The 21506-nt window shown below is 33.3% G+C and overlaps 2 protein-coding genes, 1 long non-coding RNA gene and 5 other non-coding genes across 9 annotated transcripts; 6 read left to right on the top strand and 2 right to left on the bottom strand.

Annotated features, from left to right (window-relative positions):
- Positions 1-1882: 1882 nt before the first annotated feature.
- On the top strand, positions 1883-4025 carry LOC116006011. 2 transcript variants are annotated; one of them, XR_004095020.1, is made up of 2 exons: positions 1883-2024; positions 3769-4025. It is a non-coding gene; the product is annotated as an uncharacterized LOC116006011 (long non-coding RNA). The 2 variants fall into 2 exon arrangements; XR_004095019.1 differs by having other exon boundaries at positions 3764-4025.
- Positions 2207-2291, top strand: LOC116007714. Its single transcript, XR_004095319.1, has one exon. It is a non-coding gene; the product is annotated as a small nucleolar RNA SNORD25 (small nucleolar RNA).
- LOC116007734 lies at positions 2352-2485 on the top strand. Its single transcript, XR_004095337.1, has one exon. It is a non-coding gene; the product is annotated as a small nucleolar RNA snoR136 (small nucleolar RNA).
- Positions 2845-2975, top strand: LOC116007727. Its single transcript, XR_004095331.1, has one exon. It is a non-coding gene; the product is annotated as a small nucleolar RNA snoR83 (small nucleolar RNA).
- Positions 3573-3657, top strand: LOC116007715. Its single transcript, XR_004095320.1, has one exon. It is a non-coding gene; the product is annotated as a small nucleolar RNA SNORD25 (small nucleolar RNA).
- LOC116007733 lies at positions 3718-3851 on the top strand. The gene has a single exon (XR_004095336.1). It is a non-coding gene; the product is annotated as a small nucleolar RNA snoR136 (small nucleolar RNA).
- Positions 4026-7648: 3623 nt separating the features above from the next.
- LOC116005482 (homeobox protein Wariai-like) lies at positions 7649-10183 on the bottom strand. The gene is made up of 2 exons (XM_031245685.1): positions 9546-10183; positions 7649-8303 (listed from the first exon to the last, which is right to left on the bottom strand). The coding sequence occupies exons 1-2, from the start codon at positions 9748-9750 to the stop codon at positions 7990-7992; spliced, it is 519 nt and encodes a 172-aa protein (XP_031101545.1). The 5' UTR covers positions 9751-10183; the 3' UTR covers positions 7649-7989.
- A 5603-nt stretch (positions 10184-15786) lies between these two features.
- LOC116006417 (serine/threonine-protein phosphatase 6 regulatory ankyrin repeat subunit B-like) lies at positions 15787-19583 on the bottom strand. The gene is made up of 3 exons (XM_031246773.1): positions 18919-19583; positions 16743-17413; positions 15787-16377 (listed from the first exon to the last, which is right to left on the bottom strand). Exons 1-3 carry the CDS (start codon positions 19547-19549, stop codon positions 15850-15852), a joined length of 1830 nt encoding a protein of 609 aa, XP_031102633.1. The 5' UTR covers positions 19550-19583; the 3' UTR covers positions 15787-15849.
- Between the last annotated feature and the right edge of the window lie 1923 nt (positions 19584-21506).

Below are 21506 nucleotides of genomic sequence, written 5' to 3'. Positions count from 1 at the left end.
TTTTTTTTTTTTTTTTTTTTTTTTTGTTGGGGGGGGGGGGGGGGGGGGGATTTTAAACAAATATTGCCCGTTGTTCCAAAAGGTACAAGGCAAGAAGACATTGTGGCGGCAACCATTAATTCTTCTTATTTGTGGGACAATTGCAAGATTTTGAAGTTGACTAAGAACCTATTCGTTTGTATACTATTGGTGATGCTGCTGAATTTGAAAAACTTGACGTTTTTGCAAAATGGATTGCATCAATTGGAGATGGTACAATTGGTGAACAAGAAGATGGTTTTGCTAAGATTGATATCCCGTCGAACATGTTATTGTCTTCTAACAGTGATCCATTGCAACAATAGTTCAAAACACATTTCGGCCATTTCCAATGTTTTCAAATGAAAGTGTTGATCATACTTTTTTAGAAAGTCGTGCAATTCTATCACCAACCCTAGATGTGGTAAATGTTGTCAATCAATACATGAGTGACATGCATGATGCAGAGAGTTGAACATACTTGAGTTGCGACACAGTATGTAACTCTGAGTGTACTAATGGCATTTTGGCTGATGTCCACATTCCATAATTCCTTAATGGTATAAGAGCTTCTGACATACCAAACGACTCCTTGACATTGAACGTGGGATATCCTATTATGGTACTAAGAAGCATAAATCACTCTCTAGGACTATGTAATGGGGTTAGGTTGATAGTCACTCAGCTTTGAGAACATGTAATAGAAGCAAAGATTTTCACATGTGATCACTCAGGTACTAGAGTATTGGTTCCTCGAATGACAATAACTCCATCAAATCCCAGGTTGCCATTCAAGTTTAAAAGAAGACAATTTCCAGTGATGCTGTCATATGCAATGACGATAAATAAAAGTCAAGGACAAACCTTATCGCATGTTGGACTCCTACTAAAAAAACCAATTTTTGTCCATGGAAAGTTATATGTTGCTGCATCTAGAGTTAGTAATCCTAATGGTCTCAAATTTATGATTTGTAATGAGTTAGATAGTACTACTAAGTCGACCACTAATGTAGTTTACAAAGAGGTATTTTATAATTTGTAAATGAAATCTTTTTACTCCTTTTTTTTTCTTTTATTATTCTACTAAAATTACTTTTTGAAAGATATAATTACTTTTATACAATACAATTCACATATAATTATAAATAAAGTGTAAAACTTAAGTCCATGCATCGCACGGGTAAACTGCTAGTGATATATAATAGCCTAATGGCCCAAGAACTAAAAAAGATCATCCCAACAAAATAAAACCTATCCCAACAATAACCCAATCATTATTGCATGGACCATGGTCCACACAGCTGTGTGGACCATGAATCTAAGGTACATTATTTTTATACTGAAGGTACATTATTTTAGGGTACAGTATTTTTGTACTGAAAGTACATTATTTTATAGCACTATAAAAAATGTACCTTCAGTATAAAAATAATGTACCTTATATTCATGATCCACACAGCTATGTGGACCATGGTGCACACAATAATTTGCCACAATAACCATAGTTATACTTTGGACACAGGTCCACCTTAAACGGTAGACCCATCATAATTTATATAGTGAATGTTCACAATTAATTGTGAACATTCAGTATGTAAATTGTGAATATTTAGTATATAAATAGTGAACATTCAATATTTTAATTGTGTATTTTGGACTTAGATTAACATTGGACCCGAGCCCACGAATAATTTGCTCTAAACCAAAGCAATTATATATCATAACAAATAACAAATATTCAGCCCAACAAGAGAAACCAAACCAAACCAAACCCAACCCAACCCAATTATCTAACCCTAAACCCAACTCCAGTATCTATATATAACCCTAACAAAGTTTATACTTCGCAGTCTTAGCTAGTATAGTTCCTGCAGTGGCTTCAATTCAATCTTCTCTCTGTGAATCTGCAGGTTAGATGCTCAATTTTTGTACAGTTAATTGAAGCTTCGCTATCTGGTTGGCGAAATTTTTCAAGTTTTTGCCCAACTCGTTCCCTTGAAGCGAAAGTGAGTGTGATGTGCTTTCTACTTTCAGTCCTTCATTGATTCTCCACTCTGTTGGACTACACTGGTGCATCTACATTACTTTCTCTTGAGTTATATTGTTTGAATCGATTTAGATTGTTCACATGTTTTCGTACTTGAATTAAATGATGATCTGTTTATTCTTAGTGTGAATGTTGGGTGTGTTGAACCTTGATGATCTCTACAGACCTGTAATGATTTGCGAGGATGATCGCAACCCCTTATGAACATCTAAGGGACTGAGTTCTTCACACTTGCGATATTCGATTTTTTACGGAGTTTTGTTAATTCAAATTAATGTTTTTTGTTTCGGCTTTGAATCTGTTATTTTCGCAGTTCGTGCTTCGTTGTGTAGTGCAGAGCTGAGTTGATCAAAGCTAGATGCTGTTCCCCTCGCTATCCAGAGCTTTTGTTGAGCTTTTGGACGTCGGGGAACCACATTATTTTAACAATTGTTTATAATTATGAGGTTTTTATTAGGAGTATATTATGTATAAATGTTATGTTCTCTTCAAACAAAAGTAGAGCGATATGTTGGGATGCTCTAGTTGGGTTATGCATCGAAGTATCATACTCAAGAATCAGAATGCCACACTCTTTTACCAATCAGAAAAGTATTAAACCTCTTCAAAAATTAAGCCTAAATAGCCATGGTTAAACCTTTTGTTGCTAGAAATCTCACTGTATTCATATGTATATTTGAATCAATTGTGGATCTTTTCATCGATTTGTACTTTGCTGTTTTTTTATGGTCAATTGTAAATACAAATTAAAGTATTTTGAACATGAGATGGCCTTCATAATCCCAAATAAGCTGAGTTGAAGTGCTTAAATGATTCATGGGAGGCCCAAATCAAGCTTGTGGGGGTTTCGCTGATAACACCCCTCTATTTTTGCAAGGTGGTGTTTACTAGTGGCCTTTACCATACATTTGCTGCCAATAATAGAAAGTAGACATACTATACACACACACATATATATATATATAAGTATGTATGTTTGTATATAGTCAGGTTGGCTTCGTGTTTTATCTGGTTCTCATAGCTATTACTAGAAACCTTATCTAGTATTGGATGCAATGTGTAAACATTTGTCTCTATGACTACATTGGTTATTTGGGTTGTGTATAATTTTGTGGTGTCTATATCACATGTCCTATACAATAACAAGTTTATAAAGGTGTATTGATATCTTGAAAATAATGGATCATTTAAAGTCTTTTAGTTTATCTCTTTTCTTTGAGAATCTGCATATTAGATGTTCAGTTTTATACAGTTAATTGAAGCTTCGCTATCTGGTTGGTAAAATTTTTCTAGTTTTTGCCCAACTCGTTCCCTTGAAGCAAAAGCTAGTGTGATGTTCTTTCTACTTTCAGTCCTTCTTTGCTTCCATACTTTGTTGGACTACACTGGTACATCTACATTACTTTCTCCTGATTTATTTTGTTTGAATTGATTTAGATTGTTTCACATGATTGTGTACTTGACTGAAATGATGATCATTCTTAATGTGAATTGTGTGCATTATGTGTTGAGTGGTGATGATCTCTACAGACCTGTAATGATTTGCGAGGATGATTGCAACTCTTTATGAACATCTAAGGGACTGAGTTCCTCACATTTGAGATATTTGATTTTTATTCAGTTTTGTTAATTGTAAATTAATATTTCGTATTATGGCTTTGAATCTGTGGATTTCACAGTTTGTGCTTCATTGAATAGTGCAGAGCTGCATTGAGCAAAGCTAGATGATGTTCCCCTCGCTATCCAGTGCTTTTATTGAGCTTTTGGACGTCGGGGAACTACATTATTTTAATGTTTGTTTATAGTTATGAGGTTTGTTTTAGGACATATATTGTGTAATTGTAAGTTCTTTTCATACAGAAGTAGGCTATATGTTGGGATAATCTAGTTGGGATATGCTGTCATGTATTGAAATGTTACACTCATGAATGAAAATGCAAGTTCTTTTTGCAATTTGAAATATTATACCTCTTCAAAAATCAAGCCTAAATATTCATTGATAAAACCACTCATTGCTAGAAATCTCACTGTATAAATAAGCATATTGCGTCAAACTATACTTTGCTGTTTTTTTTTAATGGTTAATTTTATTAGAGTAATAATTTTTTTTAGAATAATAAACTTAATTCATGTCTTGAATTCTTGTTTTTTCAAGTATTATTGACTCTGTTACAATATAGTATATGTTTATTATTTTCTCAACTAATATCACTTCAGGCTTGAACTCACACACTTTCATGTGGAGGTACAATTGGGTGCTACTAGATCACAAAGTTTTTTTTTGGTTAGTCTTGAATTCTTGTTTGGTTTAATTTTATCTTTCAAACATTTCTCTTCCCCTAATAAAACAGTTAATAATAAAACAAAATAAACAATTGAATAACCAAAAAAGAAAAACAACAGAATAATTAAATAAAGAAGAATAGATCAACATAACAAAGATGATAGAAAAACATCTCTAAGTCGGATGAGTCCTTCAAACCTCTTGACCTCTTCCACTCCGATCGAGATTTTTTTTGTAGGCGACAACCCACTTGGCCTGGCCTCACTATATTCCTTGCTTCTAGAGTTGTTATTGCAGAAATAAATTACGAGTCGTGCAATAAATTTAGCCACTGATCAGGCCATTAACTGTTTTGATTTATGGTGGCCCTTAACTGTTTTGATATATGTTGGCCAGCTACCATACATTCTATTACGCAATAGAAATGGCCTTTGCATTACCCCAAGAAATGAAAATGACAATGAAGAAGCCTAAGACTAAATGAGCAATAGCAAGAGGACATAAAGGTGCTAAAGTAGCATACATTGCACACAGGAATGCAATTACTACTCCATTACATGAAAGAGAAAGCACTTGATCCTGCTAATAATTCAGCCTTGCCACAGTTTCAAAGCTCTTCGAGTAACGTGAGGCTTCGCTCACCATTTGAATGTGAATGAAAATGGAGTGAAAAGAGCTTAGGAAAGAAAGACTATTAGTAATAATAAAGGTCTTAAAAGCTGCGTTTCGTAACAATACAGGATTCCCTTTTCCTTGGTATCCTCCTGGCATTGCAATACCCGCTGCAAAGGTCATGGTTAATATCAATGTTGCCACAACGATGCTTGTTTTACCCCTTTCTATCATACTTGCTTGTAATCTCCTTTTCTTTCTCATCAGGAATATTATCTTTGTGTTCTGGATTTTTTTATGATGCGCCCAACAAATTTTCTACTAAGTAGAAGAAGAAGTCCACTATCCCGTAGTTTAATAGTTTTTTATATGGTTAAGTTGCTTTAATTTTAAATTATGTGAGGTTAAACTATTAATTAATTCAAATATTAAAATATTTTCTATACATTTTTAATCTTTTTTCAACCTAAAGAATCAATGTCCACTATCGTGATTCAATCACCAATTTGGAATGGTACCAGAGTTGGCAATCACACTACATAGTAGTTGACAAGGTTGCTATGATCTAGAAGCTAATTAATTAAAGTGTACTCAATTGCCAAAGATTTTATAGTCAGTGGTATAACTGTGACTCTCCATAATAGGAGGTCACAGGTTAGAACCCTAGTGACCAGCGGGGCAATGATTTTTTGTGCTTCAAGTATCTAGTAGAGAAATGGTCAAATAATCCCTTTTATTACTCACAATAATTCAAAATCTCCAATCCACCACCAAAACTCTTTTAAAAAATTCAATTCTCTTTTTATACTACATAAGGGACATGGAAAAACCAAAAAGACAATCATTAGCATAATAATTAAATATAAAAAACATCAAGATCCGGATGAAATCTCCAAATTAAAGCTCTTGACCTCTTCCACTCTAACCACCCCACCTTACTGTTTCTTCTTTACAAGCTTGTTGGCTTTTCAGTAAACTTTGTAAGTGAGGAGGGCAATGCTGATGCCTAACACTAAATCAATAATAGCAAAAGAACGTTTGGGTGCTAAAGTGGCATACACTCCACACAAGAACGCAATTATCACTCCTAAATATGTCAAATGAAGCAAACGATCCTGCCAATTATACAGCCTATCCACAGTTTCATAGCTCCACCCGGGCTGTGAGGCTATTTTCAACATCGATATGTGAACGACAATGGAGCAAATAGAGGATAGGAAAGACAAAGTATTAAGGTGCGTGAGTGTTGTGGTCTAAAATTGCCAAAATTCAACTGAAAATCATTGTTTCGACCACTTTTGGGATCTAAAAAAAAGCTCGTCGGTATTCCCGACCATCTCATGCAGAGACCAAAAATATTGTCCACTATTGTTAAGCGGTTAGAAAATTTTGGTGAGGCGTTGTGTATTTTCCAACCACTGGTTGTCAGAAATAAATCACCATCGTTGCAATGAAATTGATCATACTCCCACTTTGCACAACCTATCAAACCACAATCCAACTTGCTACAACATAACTTGTTTCAAGAATCACCTTAGCTTGACACACAAGTTCCATTCTCAAGCCAATCATAACCAAGCACTAAAACCATTAAAGTGCACGAGAATCTAGTGTGCACAAATGCTAAGTTGAGATTATGCAAAACGTGACTTTTAATGAGATCCCAATAGGCTTGCCCTTCTTACTCCACTAGCTCAACTCTAAGAATGCATGCTAAGATCAAATAGGTCTTTATTAGGCTGGTAACGGGGCTAAGGGTGAATGGTTAACAAAGAATGGGTATGGAAAAATAAACAAAAGATATAATTTCACACTTGTTCACAATTTGGGCTAGAAGAGATACGACAACTATGAATAAATGAGCAATTTTACAATTTAGAACAAGCACCACTCTAATGTAGTGGGGGTTGAGCATAACTTACAAAATAAACTTCAAACTTTTCTTCAACTTTTTTTTCTTTTTTTCATTTTTCTCTTTTCATCATTTTTTTTTCAATACTTTTTCTCAATTTTCTCAACATAATCTTTTTCATTTTCTTGACTTTTCAAATCAACCAACAAACTTATTCTCAAGACCCCCACACTTAGAAAAAATTATCAAGAAGGTTGCTAACAAAACAAACTCCAATAAAGATCTCTTCAATGAAAAAGAACAAATGCTCTATTCTCTCAAGGGTAGAGTGAAACATTTTGGCTAAGGTTAATGGTTAAATGACATGGGTTAACACAAGAAAAACAAACACAATGAAGGGTTTAAGTGCTTAACACTTGTTGAACAAACATAAGGCTCAACGGGGACAACTAGGGGTAAACAGATGTGTAAAAGGTAGGTTTAAAGGTTTGGATTAAACAAAAATGACCTAAATCATTTCAAAGCATGCAAATCTTAGACTCACTTGGAGAGTAATGAGGCAAGTTCTAGCCAAACAACCATTACCGGAATCTCACATAAGCCTTCACTAGCAATGCACAACACACTAGATCAAGAATTGATTCGATTATTAAGTGATTAACAAGGCTATTGGCAAGAGAATAGATCAATTATGTAACTCCTTGGCTCATCAATCACAAGTTGAATTGCAACAAGTTCCACCAAAACAAACCACCAACCAACAAAGAGGGAGTGATCTCAACTTCAAGCAAGGAAAGACAATTTACCAAACATTATGCACAATGAGTCATCTAGGTAAAGTTTCAAAAATTTTCAAAAATTACCCAATTTTTATCATCTCCACACTTAAAAATTACATCGTCCTCGATGTGAAAAAAAAAGAGTACAAGGGGAAAGAGAAGCACATCGTCCTATCCCAATATGGAAAAAAAAATCAAGCATATAATTTAGGGAAAAAATTATTTCCCCTAAATAAACTAATGTAAATTCAACAGAGAACTTACACAGTACAAGGAAAGACATAATGGACATGGAAAAACCAAAAAGACAATCATCATAATAATTAAATATAAAAAACAGCAAGATCTGGATGAAACCTCCAAAGCTCTTGACCTCTTTCACTCTGACCACCACACCTCACTGTTGCTTATTTACAGACTTGTTGACTTTTAGGTAAAGTTTGATAGTGGGGAGGGCAATGCTGACGCCTAACACTAAATCAATAATAGCAATATCATTGTTAATTTTTGCGGCATAGTGTAGTGGTGTCCAACCAGACTCATCAGTTTCCTCGCACAAACCGATGTTATTTTCCAACAGTAATTTCGTGCATTCTGTGGCAAACTCTTCGTGACTACAACATTTAGTGTAGCCAAAAAACTCTCTGTGACTACAGCATTTAGTGTAGCCAAAACACTCTCCGTGACTACAACATTTAGTGTAGCCAAAACCTGTCCGTCATATACCAAAATGTACTCAGGTGAGAACGGTTGTCCAAGAAAGGAATGAGAACCAATCACGTACTGCGTATTTATTCGGATCTAACGAATCATATGTAATTTTTTTTTTAATAAAATATAGTGGTATTTTTACAAATAACTCGAACTTTGGTGCAAGTAAAATGTGTTAAATTAAAAATATAATTAACTTGTGAAAGTGTGTAAGTAAAATCACTTAAAAGTGCAACAATTTTTACTTAATAGTGCAAGTAATTTACATTCTCAGATCAATGCACCTAATGATGATGTCAAGTACACGTAATAATGTTGCTCAGTGTATATTATATTATTGCACTTCTAATAAAAATGATTTTATAACATAATTGCATATATAATCAATACTTTAAACCTTATATATAACATTTTAGATCATAAATGTCGTATTTTATAGAAAAACTATAATAGACAATTTGTAGAAAATAAAGTAATAATATAATTGAATTGCAGATCATCAATACTTTAAGCCTTATATATAATATACTCCATACTTTATAACATAAGTATTGTACTTTATAGCAAAACTCTAATAGACAATTTGCATGAAATAAAGTAATAACATAGCATTATTACATATATAATCCATACTTTATGTCTTATATATCATATTCCATATGCTCCATTGGTCAAACCAACCATTTCTTCTTTGTTTATTTTTATTAGTATTTTCTTATAATTTTTAATATATATATATTTTGTGTGTTTAATAGTACTTTGATGTAGTTTTTAAATATTTAAATTTTGCATACTAATTATAAACTTAATATTATAAAAAATTAAATTGTAAATAACTTCAATCAAGTCACGTTAACCAAACCGAAACGTAAAACGAGACGAAGGGAGTATTTTATAGCAAAACTGTACGTAATACATAGTTTGTAGAACTAAAGTATATTACAGAATAACATAATCGAATTGCAAATATCATAAATATTTTAAGCCTTAAATATAATACTTTATATAGCATCAATATAGTACAATTATTATTATAATAACAAATAATATGTTAATTTTTAGAAAAATAAACCAAACAGACATACAATTTCTTAACTTTCAGTCAAATAGAAGAAGATAGTTTTCAATTCTAACATTCAACCAAGCACCAAAAATTTAAAATATTTCTAAAAAATAAATTATTTTTCAAAATATATTTTTCAGGTTTTTGAATGGACCCTAATTTTAGACATTGGACTATACCTGATAATACTGCTCCATGGAGAGCATTTCTACCCAATGGTCCATCATAGGTAGGCTTTGTACATGTGTTAAGCATTTCCACCAAGCACTCATAAAATTGCAACTCTGCTGCTATGTAAATGGGTGTCTCTCCAGCATCATTGGCAAGGTACTCAAATTCAGGATCCTGTTGAATCAGTAACTTGGCCACCTCCAAATGCCCCATCCGCACGGCTTTGTGCAATTCACGTTATCCCTCATCCCTATCATCTCCCTCACTCCAACGCAGCCGTGTTCTACTTCTCTGCGGCACTGAGAAGGATAGAGACTATGTCGGCATGGCCTTTCTCCGCTGCACAGTGAAGCGCACTTTCACCTTTGTTGGTACTAGTAAGTAACATAGACGAGGCCACATGATCCTCATCTTTTTCTAGGATTTTTTCCACAAATTGTTTGTGGCCGTGGAGCACTGCAACGTGCAGCACAGTATTGCCACATGCCGTAACTTCAATGCAGCCAACTCCATTGTCTGCCGCTTTAGCCGGCCGGAGAACATCATAATACTTTTCATGGTTACCGTTCACTGCTGCGTCGTATAAATCCAACGTCATCTGATGACTGGCCGCCATTAGCTTAGCTTTCTATGTATGTATCAATTTAATGATTGTTGATTTGTAGTTTGGCCTCCATCTTAACCCTGGCTTTTATACTGATAAATCCACAAATAATATGCCAAACTTTTCCTTTACGTTTGGATAATTAATTAGATTCAACATACATACATTCATACATGTGCAAAACGCAAGCTCCAACAGTAATTTTTCTCAATTCCTTGCTTTCTTTGTTTAATATGTATCGACTTTAAAACTGGAATATAATAAAGATTTATTCTTCTTTTCTACTTTTGTCATGCACATGTTCTCACGTACAATTCACATATATGCATCTGACCGGGACATATTCAGAAAATTAACTAAATGGTTAATAACTTAGTGAAGGGAGCAATCCCATGGGTAAGGCAACGGGTGGGTCACTACTTCTGTTACTTGTTCGTTTTTCTTGGAATCCGTGAAATTCTATGCGCCGGAACGGAATTTACTGCGGAGCTATATAGAAGGCACTAATTGGTATTAGGGCCAAGCAATTGAAAGGAAGCCCTCGGCGTGTGAAAGGACCCCTTTTCAGTTCCAAACCGGTACCAAGGAAGCCACTAAAAGGTATAGGTGTTCCTACCTATCCACTGACTATAACAATATGTTCTATATGTGGGGGTGAAGTTTAAATGACGTTAGAAATGTCAATGACAAAATATACATGATAATTGGACAAGGTACTGGATCCGACCCGATATGTTTAACCTATTAAAACCATGAAACAACATAAGGTGAGGAGCAAAGAACATGTGGAACGGTTACAAGAACCCGCGCATTAAGAGCACCTTCTCATCAAAGATAGGAGTTATGAATTACAATAGGCGTCACTTAGGAAGAGGTAACGGTTCTTGGGGTCCGCCTCATCAAAGAACAGTTACCAAGGAGCTGAGAGCGCACAACAATTACTGAGGATCCAGACACTTATGGAGAGGAGCTGTTGCACTTATTAAGAGGATGTTAGTGCTCATTATTGTGGTCGTTGCCATATATAGTGTAAAAGGGGAACTCAAGTAACAAGTGAGGGGGCTCTATTTTCTTACACACAAAATATTATGTACTAAAACTATTGCTACATCACAATTACTTATCTAAATATACCTCGCTAACATTTGTACCGTCTAGTCATAATAAGTTTAAAATATAAAATACATTATAAATTACAATAGAATGTTTTTGATAGGACATAATATTTAAGGTTAGAATAAAAATATACTTGAGTGGGGTGAAAATGTAAAAGTATTTATTACAAAATATGAAACATGGTCAATTAGATATAATAATTTGAATTAACGATAGATCCATACATACACGTGCAAAAAGCAAGCTCCAACAGTACTTTCAATTCTTTGCTTTCTTTGTTTAATATGTATCAACTTTAAGACTGGAATATAATAAAGATTTCTTCTTCTTTTCTATTTTTGTCATGCACACTTACATTTATGCATCTGCCGCCAAAGCTGCAGAGCAGAAGAACTTTTTTTTTTTGAAAACAGCAGAAGAACTTAAAATACCTTCCAACTTAGGGTTTTGTAATTATCAAGTTAATTGCTAGACTAACTTGGTTGGAACCAAGTTAATCCTTTTATAATGATGAATACGAATGAAAATGCACGAATAATACACTACATATGCATACATGCCAAATTAACTAGTTCCTCTGTTGCCTTGTTAGATTGGTAACCCAAGGTTTGAAGTTCGATTCTGCATGGGAGCTGCTTATTAGCCTAATTTGTTTGTTTGACCTGATTAGTTATGAATAATTTAAGTTAATTTATTTCATTGTGGTATATGTAATGTCACTCTCAAATAGTAGCTGCATATTTCCATCTATCAATCGCCTCATAGAAAAAAATAAAAACTTTAACCGAGTTCCTTTAGATTTGGATAATTAGATTCAACAGTAATTTTCATTCTCCTTTCTTTGTTTAATATCAACTTTACTACTGGAATATAAAAAAAAAATATTATTCTTTGTTTCTACTTTTGTCATAAATGATTTATTCTTCTTTTCTATTTTTGTCACACTCACTCACAACTCACATATATGCATCCATAGATGGAAGCTTAAGCAACTAAGTACACGTGTATAGGGCGCAAATTATATGGTGGACCATAGTCCACAATGCATTGTGGACCATGATCATAGCTGATACTGCAGTTGTGTTGAACTGATACTGCAGTTGTGTTGAAAGGGAATTGTAGTTGCGTTGAAAGGGAATTGTAGTTGCACGGAACAGAGGTCATTTCATCCATTCAACGCACTGCAATATCAGTTCAACACACTTGCAGACTGCAGTTTCAGACGGATGAAACGACTTTTGTTATGTGCAACTGCAGTTTTCTTTCAACATAACTGCACTATCAGTTCAACACAACTGCAATATCAATTCAACACAACTGCAGTATTAGCCATGACGCATGGTCCACGGTATAACAACGGTGTATAGTGGCGAAACTAAGGGGGTACGGTTGAGAATGGCCTTGGCCCCCCCAAATGTATATTATATGTAAAATTAAATCAATGTTGGCTCTAAAAAAATATAATTTCTAAACTTAATATTAAATTATTATAACTAATTTACTCAAAATTTCAAAATCAAGTAATTAATTCAAAGGTTTAAACTAATTGTACAAACAGTTGAAATTATATAAATTTATTCAAATGTTGTTATTTGTTCATGTGTCTATAACTAATCCTGATCAATTAAGCATATTTATGTATAGCCCGATTGATTCGAACCTGTGACGACCTGCTCTAATATTAATTATAAGATTAAAACGTTTACTACTATGCCAAAAGTTTTAACTAATTGCGAATGTGCAAATTTATTTTCTTATGCTTGTGTAGCATTCAACGCCACATTTCGATGGTAGAATGCTGAACTCGACTCTCCAAGCCGTAGTCCAATAGTACCATCTTTTATATAATTTCACATATATAACATTAAAGCTAAGCATAATATTTATTGAACTCTTCTATTAATCAGATCCAATTCATATATAAATAAAGTTGTACCCTCATTACTAGTTATAGCTTTTGATATAGTAATAATCACTTGATCATCTGACAATTGATACCGTACAAATAAGAACATGTTTATTCACAGTTTTTGAGGAGAAAAGTGGCAACATGGAAGAGAGAGAGAGGAGGAGAGAGGGAAAAGGATTTATTTGATTATTCCCAAATCTCTAATCACTGCTGCAGCTGTGGCTATCATCATCGCTCACACTTTTTTCTTCTTCTTCTTCTTCTCTTTCCCTCTTATCTTTCTTATTTTTCTTCTTTGTTTCCCTTTTCTTCTTCTTCATGTTGTGTACCTTATCCTTTATCTTATCCTTCAAACCTTTTCTCTGCTGTTCATCATCCTCCTTATTATGCCGTCCGATGTGAAGCTTGTGTTCGATCTTTCGGATGATTCCTGACTCCTCAATCTTCTGCATAATTCCAGACATCTTTTTCTTGGAGAAGATTGAATTGGCGTATGGAAATGAATACAATTTTATTCCAATTAAAGAGTTTTTAAAAGTCAGCGGTTATTACAATTAATTTGCATAATGTTTATTTGCATGACAGGGTGTAGACACTGGACAATCCCATGTGCGCAATTGATTTCTACCAAGTTGATGAATTTGAGTTGCTTCAACAATATATTTCACAGTGATGAACCTTTTGAGAGTTCTTTTTACGTTAAATATGTAGTACAATTCACTGTTGCAAAAATCAGTCTAAACTTCCCTAGACAGTAGATTTCCCTCCTAAGCGCCGGCCTAAGCGATTGGCTGCCTAGCGCCTAATTCAGCGGACTCAGCCGCCTAGGGCCTAATTCGGCTGAGCTAACTCGTCCATTTCGATCAAGTTAATCCGGTCTACTTGGCCTTGCTAATTTTTTTTATTATATATGTGCATATATAATATGACATATATACACCCACACACGTGCTCTGTTTTTTTGATTAGCCGCATAGGTGCCCGCCTAGGCCGTCTAGGTGCTAGGCACTCCTGTACCTCTTAACGCTTACTGCAACCACAGTACAATTACTTCTTGTTGGTACGCGTGTATAAGCATTATTTATATTTAATTTAAATAAATTATTAGCATTATGTCAATTATTAAGTATTATGTTGACATTTCTGTTACCATATCACAGGATCAAACCTTTGTGGTGGGAATATTGATTTTTTAGAGTTGAGAATATTAGCATTCTTTTATAAATATTTTATTTCACAATGAATATTAGTATAATACTCATGAAAATGAATAAATCACGAATTACACAATCAACCAACTAATCGGACCTAATCTTAACATTTTTAATATGGTGTCCGGCTACCATACATTTTATTACATAATAGAAATAATGGCCTTAAAATAACCCGCACCACTAAGAATGACAATGAAGAAGCCTAAGATTAAATTTGCAATAGCAAGAGGACGTAAAGGTGCTAAAGTGACATACATTGCACACATGAACGCAATTATTTGACGGGGAGGATATTATTGCTGTATGTATAATATGGAGATAAATTGTATTTAATTTAATTAGTGTGCAGTGGCATAAAATAATATAGAAGCTAATTAATTAAAGTGTACTCACCTACCAAAGATCTTACGGTCACTATTTAATTAAAGTGTAATCACCAGGACCGTTTTATTAAAAATATGGACCATGTCTAATAGTTTAATTTGAACCTTCACTATTTTTGTTTTGAGATGCAATCTAATTAAATATAATAGAGTAAAACGAAAAACACAAAGATAATAATAGAGAGACAAGAACATATGTGAAAGATTTTTTTAACATTTAGATTTCACTATAGTAATACAAAGAGATATCTATTTATAAAAGTAAAAAACATAATACCTATGAAATATAAAAATAGAAATTTAGAAGATCTAGAAAATCTCTATAACTAAGGTAATTGAGTCTAAGGAAGGTGTATTCAATCAAGACTTTTAAAATGATGGATTTTAGTTGACTTTTGTAGAGTTTTTGTAAACTTTTTTAGAATCTTTTAATATATTATTTAGGCTAAAGTGTGGTATTTCTCTTAACCTTATGTTGTCCATGTAATCGTTTACATATTTAAAATTTAAAAAAAAAACAAAATTATATTAAAATAACCAGAATTTTATTCTCTTTATTTTCATAATGTATACTTTTCAATTTTGCAATTCCAATGTTTCAATTTTTTTTTCAGAATTTATATTTTTTTGGCTAATTTATTGTTTAGTATTTTTTCAATTTTCCAAATTTATAGAAATGCTAATTTTTTTTGTTTGTATTTTTTGTTTTTTTTTTTTAAAATATTTTTAATATGTAAATGCTTACATAGACAACATAAGGTTAAAAGAAATGCCACATCACTTGAAAACCTGAGCCATGCCAGCAGGAAGACCTGGAAACCTGCTAAAAGTTCTAGGTGAATTTTTTATTTTGGTTTGCGGCTCGAAATATACGATATGAAAGTTCAGGGTGCGGCATGAATAATTGGATATAGTTCATGGTGCTAGATGACACTTTAGCCTATTATTTATAGTTTTTTTACAAAAGTATATTTTTGTAAATCATAAATAAATTAATGCATTATAAAAAATAAAAAATAAATATTGATTGTCAAAAATAGAGTATATTAATCTCTCAAAAAAATCAACTTAACACAAATACATATATTAATAATAGAGTATCTTGTAGGCTTTTCGGTAAACCTTCAAAGGGAGGAGGGCAATGCTGATGCCTAACACTAAATCAATAATAGCAAAAGAACGTTTGGGTGCTAAAGTGGCATACATTCCACACAAGAACGCAATTATCACTCCTAAAAATGTCAAACGAAGCAAACGATCCTGCCAAATATACAGCCAATCCACAATTTCATAGCTACACTCGGGCAGTGAGGCTATTTTCAACATCGCTATGTGAACGACAATGGAGCAAATAGAGGATAGGAAAGACAAAGTATTAGTAATAATAAAGGCCTTAAAAGCTGCGTTTCCTAGCAATATTGGGTACCCTTCTTGGTTGTATCCTCCTGGCACTGTAATACCCGCTGCAAAGGTCATCGTTATTATCAATGTTGCCACAATGATGCTTATTTTACCTCTTTCTATCTTATCTTCAATTCGCTTTTTATCTTCTACTTTTGGAATTTCTATCAAGCGGTCAACAAGGTTACTTCTATTTAGAAGTCTTCTCCGGCCCTGTAGCATATATATATATATATATAATTATTCAAAAAATTATGTCAAAATATAAATATTTTAAAAATATATATCTAAAATTTCACTTAAAAATTAGATTCTAATTTTTAAGATTTATATTTTCTAGAAATCATAATTATAAAATCTTAAAAAATATAACTTCCCCCGTCCTATGTTTCTTTAGTTGACAAGGCTGAATTTATTTTTAATTTAATTTTTATAATATTAAATTTAGTATTAGTGTACTAAATGTGACGGAGTATACTATATGTATGTATGATATGGAGATAAATTTAATTTAATTAGTGTGGCATCAAATAAAATAAAATAATATAATGAAGCAAATTAAGTGTGTGTGTACTCACCTTTGTAATTAGCTTCTTGTATCCATCCGCCCTACAACTGATTGCCTTGTCAAACAGAGTTTGGTGTTCCTTATTGAATGCAAAGTAATTCAGCATAGGATGCTTTTTTATAAATTTGCGCATAATTTTGCCGTCAGTAACAGCAAGCAGGTGCAGTGGCGTGTTGCCACCCTCATCTTTGTGATTCACAAGGTTTTCAAATTGGTCGCCGGAGCTTTCTTCTATATGTCGTATCACATTCAAATTCTTACTCACTATTACTTCATGCAACACATTTTGCCCTTTGCTATTCACCATCTCCCAGCAATCTGGGCACTTCTGTGATATCAATTTCATTATTTTAATGTTTCCCTTCATTGCTGCTATGTGGAATGTTGTCATCCACTTAGCTTTGTTGCCCGCATGAATGTAAGCTGCAGATGTTTTTTCTTCAAGTATCATGTCAACAACTTTATCATTGTTAATTTTTGCGGCATAGTGTAGTGGTGTCCAACCAAACTCATCAGTTTCCTCGCACAAACCGATGTTCTTTTCTAACAGTAATTTCGTGCATTCAGTGGCAAACTCTTTGTTACTACAGCATTTAGTGTAGCCAAAAAACTCTCCGTAACTACAACATTTAGTGTAGCCAAAAAACTCTCTGTGACTACAGCATTTAGTGTAGCCAAAACCTGTCCGTCATATACCAAAATGTACTCATGTGAGAACGGTTATCCAAGAAAGGAATTAGAACCAATCACTTACTGCCTATTTATTCGAATCTAACGAATTGAATCATATGTAATTTTTTTTTTTAAAAAATATAGTGGTATTTTTACACTCGAACTTTGGTGCAAGTAAAATGTGTTAAAAGTGTAATTAACTTGTGAAAGTGTGTAAGTAAAATCACTTAAAAGTGCAACAATTTTCACTTAACAGTGCAAGTAATTTACATTTTCAAATCAGTGCACCTAATGATGACGTCATTACTTGCACGTAGATGCACTCTATGAAACTATTACTTGTACTTTTAATACAATTTACTTGCACTTCAAAACTTGTATTATTTACAAAAATATCATAGGAGTTTTTTTAAAGTTATTCTAATAAAAATGATTTATAACATAATTGCATATATAATCAGTACCACTACAAGAAAAGTCACGATTCACGATGGAAAAAAGTCCGTCAGCTAGTTGGGAGACTCCAACCATACCATCAGCGACCAATTTATTCAGGGAAAAAAAACTGTCTCCTAGTCTCAATACTTTAAACCTTATATGTAACATTTTAAATCATAAATGTCGTATTTTATAGAAAAACTGTAATAGACAATTTGTAGGAAATAAAGTAATAATATAATTGAATTGCAGATATCATCAATACTTTAAGCCTTATATATAATACTCCATACTTTAATTTATAGCATAAGTATTGTACTTTATAGCAAAACTCTAATAAACAATTTGCATGAAATAAAGTAATAACATAGTATAATTACATATATAATCCATACTTTATGTCTTATATATAATATTTCATATGTCCCATTTGTCAAACCAACCCTTTCTTTTATGCTTATTTTTATTAGTATTTTCTTATAATTTTTAATTTTAATTTTTGTGTGTTTAATAGTACTTTAATGTAGTTTTTAAATATTTAAATTTTACATACTAATTATAAACTTTTTTTTTTTTGAAAACTACTAATTATAAACTTAATATTATAAAAAAATTAAATTGTAATAAATAACTTCAGTCAAGTCTTATTAACTGAATCGAAACGTAAAACGAGACGAAGCGAGTATTTTATAGCTTAAATGAGGTATTTTATAGCAAAACTATAATACATAGTTTGTAGAACTAAAGCAATACAAAATAACATAACAGAGTTGCAAATATCATAAATAGTTTATGCCGTAAATATAATATTTTATAGCATAAATATAGTACTTTATAACATAAATATAATACACATTTTACAAGGATTGAAGTAATAACATAATAGAATTATAGATATCATACACACTTTAAACTTTATGGGGCGGATCCAAAAATCTTCTTTAGTGGCGGCAAAAGATTAAAAACCAATGAGACATTTTTTAAAAAAATACTTGAGGCCGAGTTATAAATATTATTAAAAAAATATGTTTCAAAATTTTAAATGTAGCGCCTTAATTTAAAACATAGGACTATACCTGATAATACTGCTCCATGGAGAGCATTTCTACCCAATGGTCCATCATAGGTAGGCTTTGTACATGTGGTTAGCATTTCATTCAAGCAGCAATGTAATTGCAACTCTGCTGCTATGTAAATGGGCGTCTCTCCGGCATCATTGGCAGGGTACTCAAATTCAGGATCCTCTTTCACCAATAACTTCACCACCTCCAAATGCCTCATTCGCACGGCCTTGTGCAAAGCCGTGTCTTTCACGTTATCCCTCATCTCTATCATCGCCCTCACTCCAACGCAGCCGTGTTCTACATCCTGGCGGCACTTCTTGGCGGCACTGAGAAGGATAGAGACTATGTTGGCATGGCCTTTCTCCGCTGCACAGTGAAGCGCACTTTCACCTTTGTTGTTACTAGTAAGTAACATAGACGAGGCCACATGATCCTCATCTTTTTCTAGGATGTTTTCCACAAATTGTTTGCGGCCGTGGAGCACTGCAACGTGCAGCACAGTATTGCCAGATGCCGTAACTTCAATGCATCCAACTCCACTATCTGCCGCTTTAGCCGGCCGGAGAACATCATAATACTTTTCATGGTTACCGGTCACTGCTGCGTCGTATAAATCCAACGTCATCTGATGACTGGCCGCCATTAGCTTAGCTATCAATTTAATGATTGTTGATTTGTAATTTGGCCTCCATCTTAACCCTGGCTTTTATACTGATAAATCCACAAATAATATGCTACTTATGCATATATGCCAAACGTTTCCTTTACGTTTGGATAATTAATTAGATTCAACATACATACATGTGCCAAACGCAAGCTCCAACAGTAATTTTTCTCAATTCTTTGCTTTCTTTGTTTAATATGTATCGACTTTAAAACTGGAATATAATAAAGATTTATTCTTCTTTTCTACTTTTGTCATGCACACGTTCTCACGTACAATTCACATATATGCATCTCAGGGACAGATTCAGAAAATTAACTAAATGGTTAATAACTTAGTGGAGGCGAAGTTTAAATGACGTTAGAAATGTCAATGACAAACATATACATGATAATTGGACAAGGTAATGGATCCGACCCGATACGTCTAACCCATTAAAACAGTGAAACAATGGTCAGGAGCAAAGAACATGTGGAACGGTTACAAGAACCCGCGCATTAAGAGCACCTCCTCATCAAAGATAGGAGTTATGAATTATAGCAGGCGTCACTTAGGAAGAGGTAACCGTTCTTGGGGTCCGTCTCATCAAAGAACAGTTACTAAGGAGCGCACAGAACAATTACTGAGGATCCGGACACTTATAGAGAGGAGCCATTGCACTTATTAAGAGGATGTTAGTGCTCATTATTGTGGTCGTTGCCATGTATAGTATAAAAGGGGAACTCAGGTAACAAGTGAGGGGGGCTCTATTTTCTTACACACAAAATATTATGTACTAAAACTATTGCTACATCACAATTACTTATCTAAATATACCTCGCTAACATTTTTACCGTCAATATCGATCAAATAATCATAATAAGGTTAAAATATAAAATACACTATAAATTACAATAGAATGTTTTTGATAGGACATGATATTTAGGGTTGAATAAAAAATATACTTGAGTAGGGTGAGAATGTAAAAGTATTTATTACAAAATATGAAACATAGGCCAACGACCTTGTAGTTCAGTGGCATCAAACCCTTCCCTTTATACGGGAGGCGGTGGGTTCAAAAAAAAATAAAAATGAAACATAGTGAATTAGATAAAATAATTTGAATTACCGATAAATCCATACATACATGTGCAAAAAGCAAGCTCCAACAGTACTTTCAATTCTTTGCTTTCTTTGTTTAATATGCATCAACTTTAAGACTGGAATATAATAAAGATTTCTTCTTCTTTTCTATTTTTGTCATGCACACTTACATTTATGCATCTGCCGCCAAAGCTGCAGAGCAGAAGAACTTAAAATACCTTCCAACTTAGGGTTGTGTAGTTATCAAGTTAACTGTTAGACTAACTTGGTTGGAACCAAGTTAATCCTTTTATAATGATGAATACAAATGAAAATGCACGAATAATACACTACATATGCATACATGCCAAATTAACTAGTTCCTCTGTTGCCTTGTTAGATTGGTAACCCAAGGTTTGAAGTTCGATTCCGCATGGGAGCTGCTTATTAGCCTAGTTTGTTTATTTGAGCTGATTAGTTATGAGTAATTTAAGTTGATTTATCTCATTGTGGTATATGTAATGCCACTCTCAAATAGTAGCTGCATATTTCCATCTATCGATCGCCTCATAGAAAAAAACAAAAACTTTAACCGAGTTCCTTTAGATTTGGATAATTAGACTCAACAGTAATTTTCATTCTCCTTTCTTTGTTTAATATCAACTTTACTACTGGAACTTAAAAAGTAATATTATTCTTTGTTTCTACTTTTGTCATAAATGATTTATTCTTCTTTTCTATTTTTGTCACACACACTCACAACTCACATATATGCATCCATAGATGGAAGCTTAAGCAACTTAGTAGACGTGTATGGGGGGAAACTAAGGGGGTACGGTTGAGATTTGAGAATGCATGGCCTTGCCGCCCCCCC

This window comes from Ipomoea triloba, chromosome 15 (assembly GCF_003576645.1).
Source record: "Ipomoea triloba cultivar NCNSP0323 chromosome 15, ASM357664v1".
Classification (NCBI taxonomy): Eukaryota; Viridiplantae; Streptophyta; class Magnoliopsida; order Solanales; family Convolvulaceae; genus Ipomoea; species Ipomoea triloba.
This window is presented reverse-complemented; position numbering and strand designations above follow the sequence as displayed.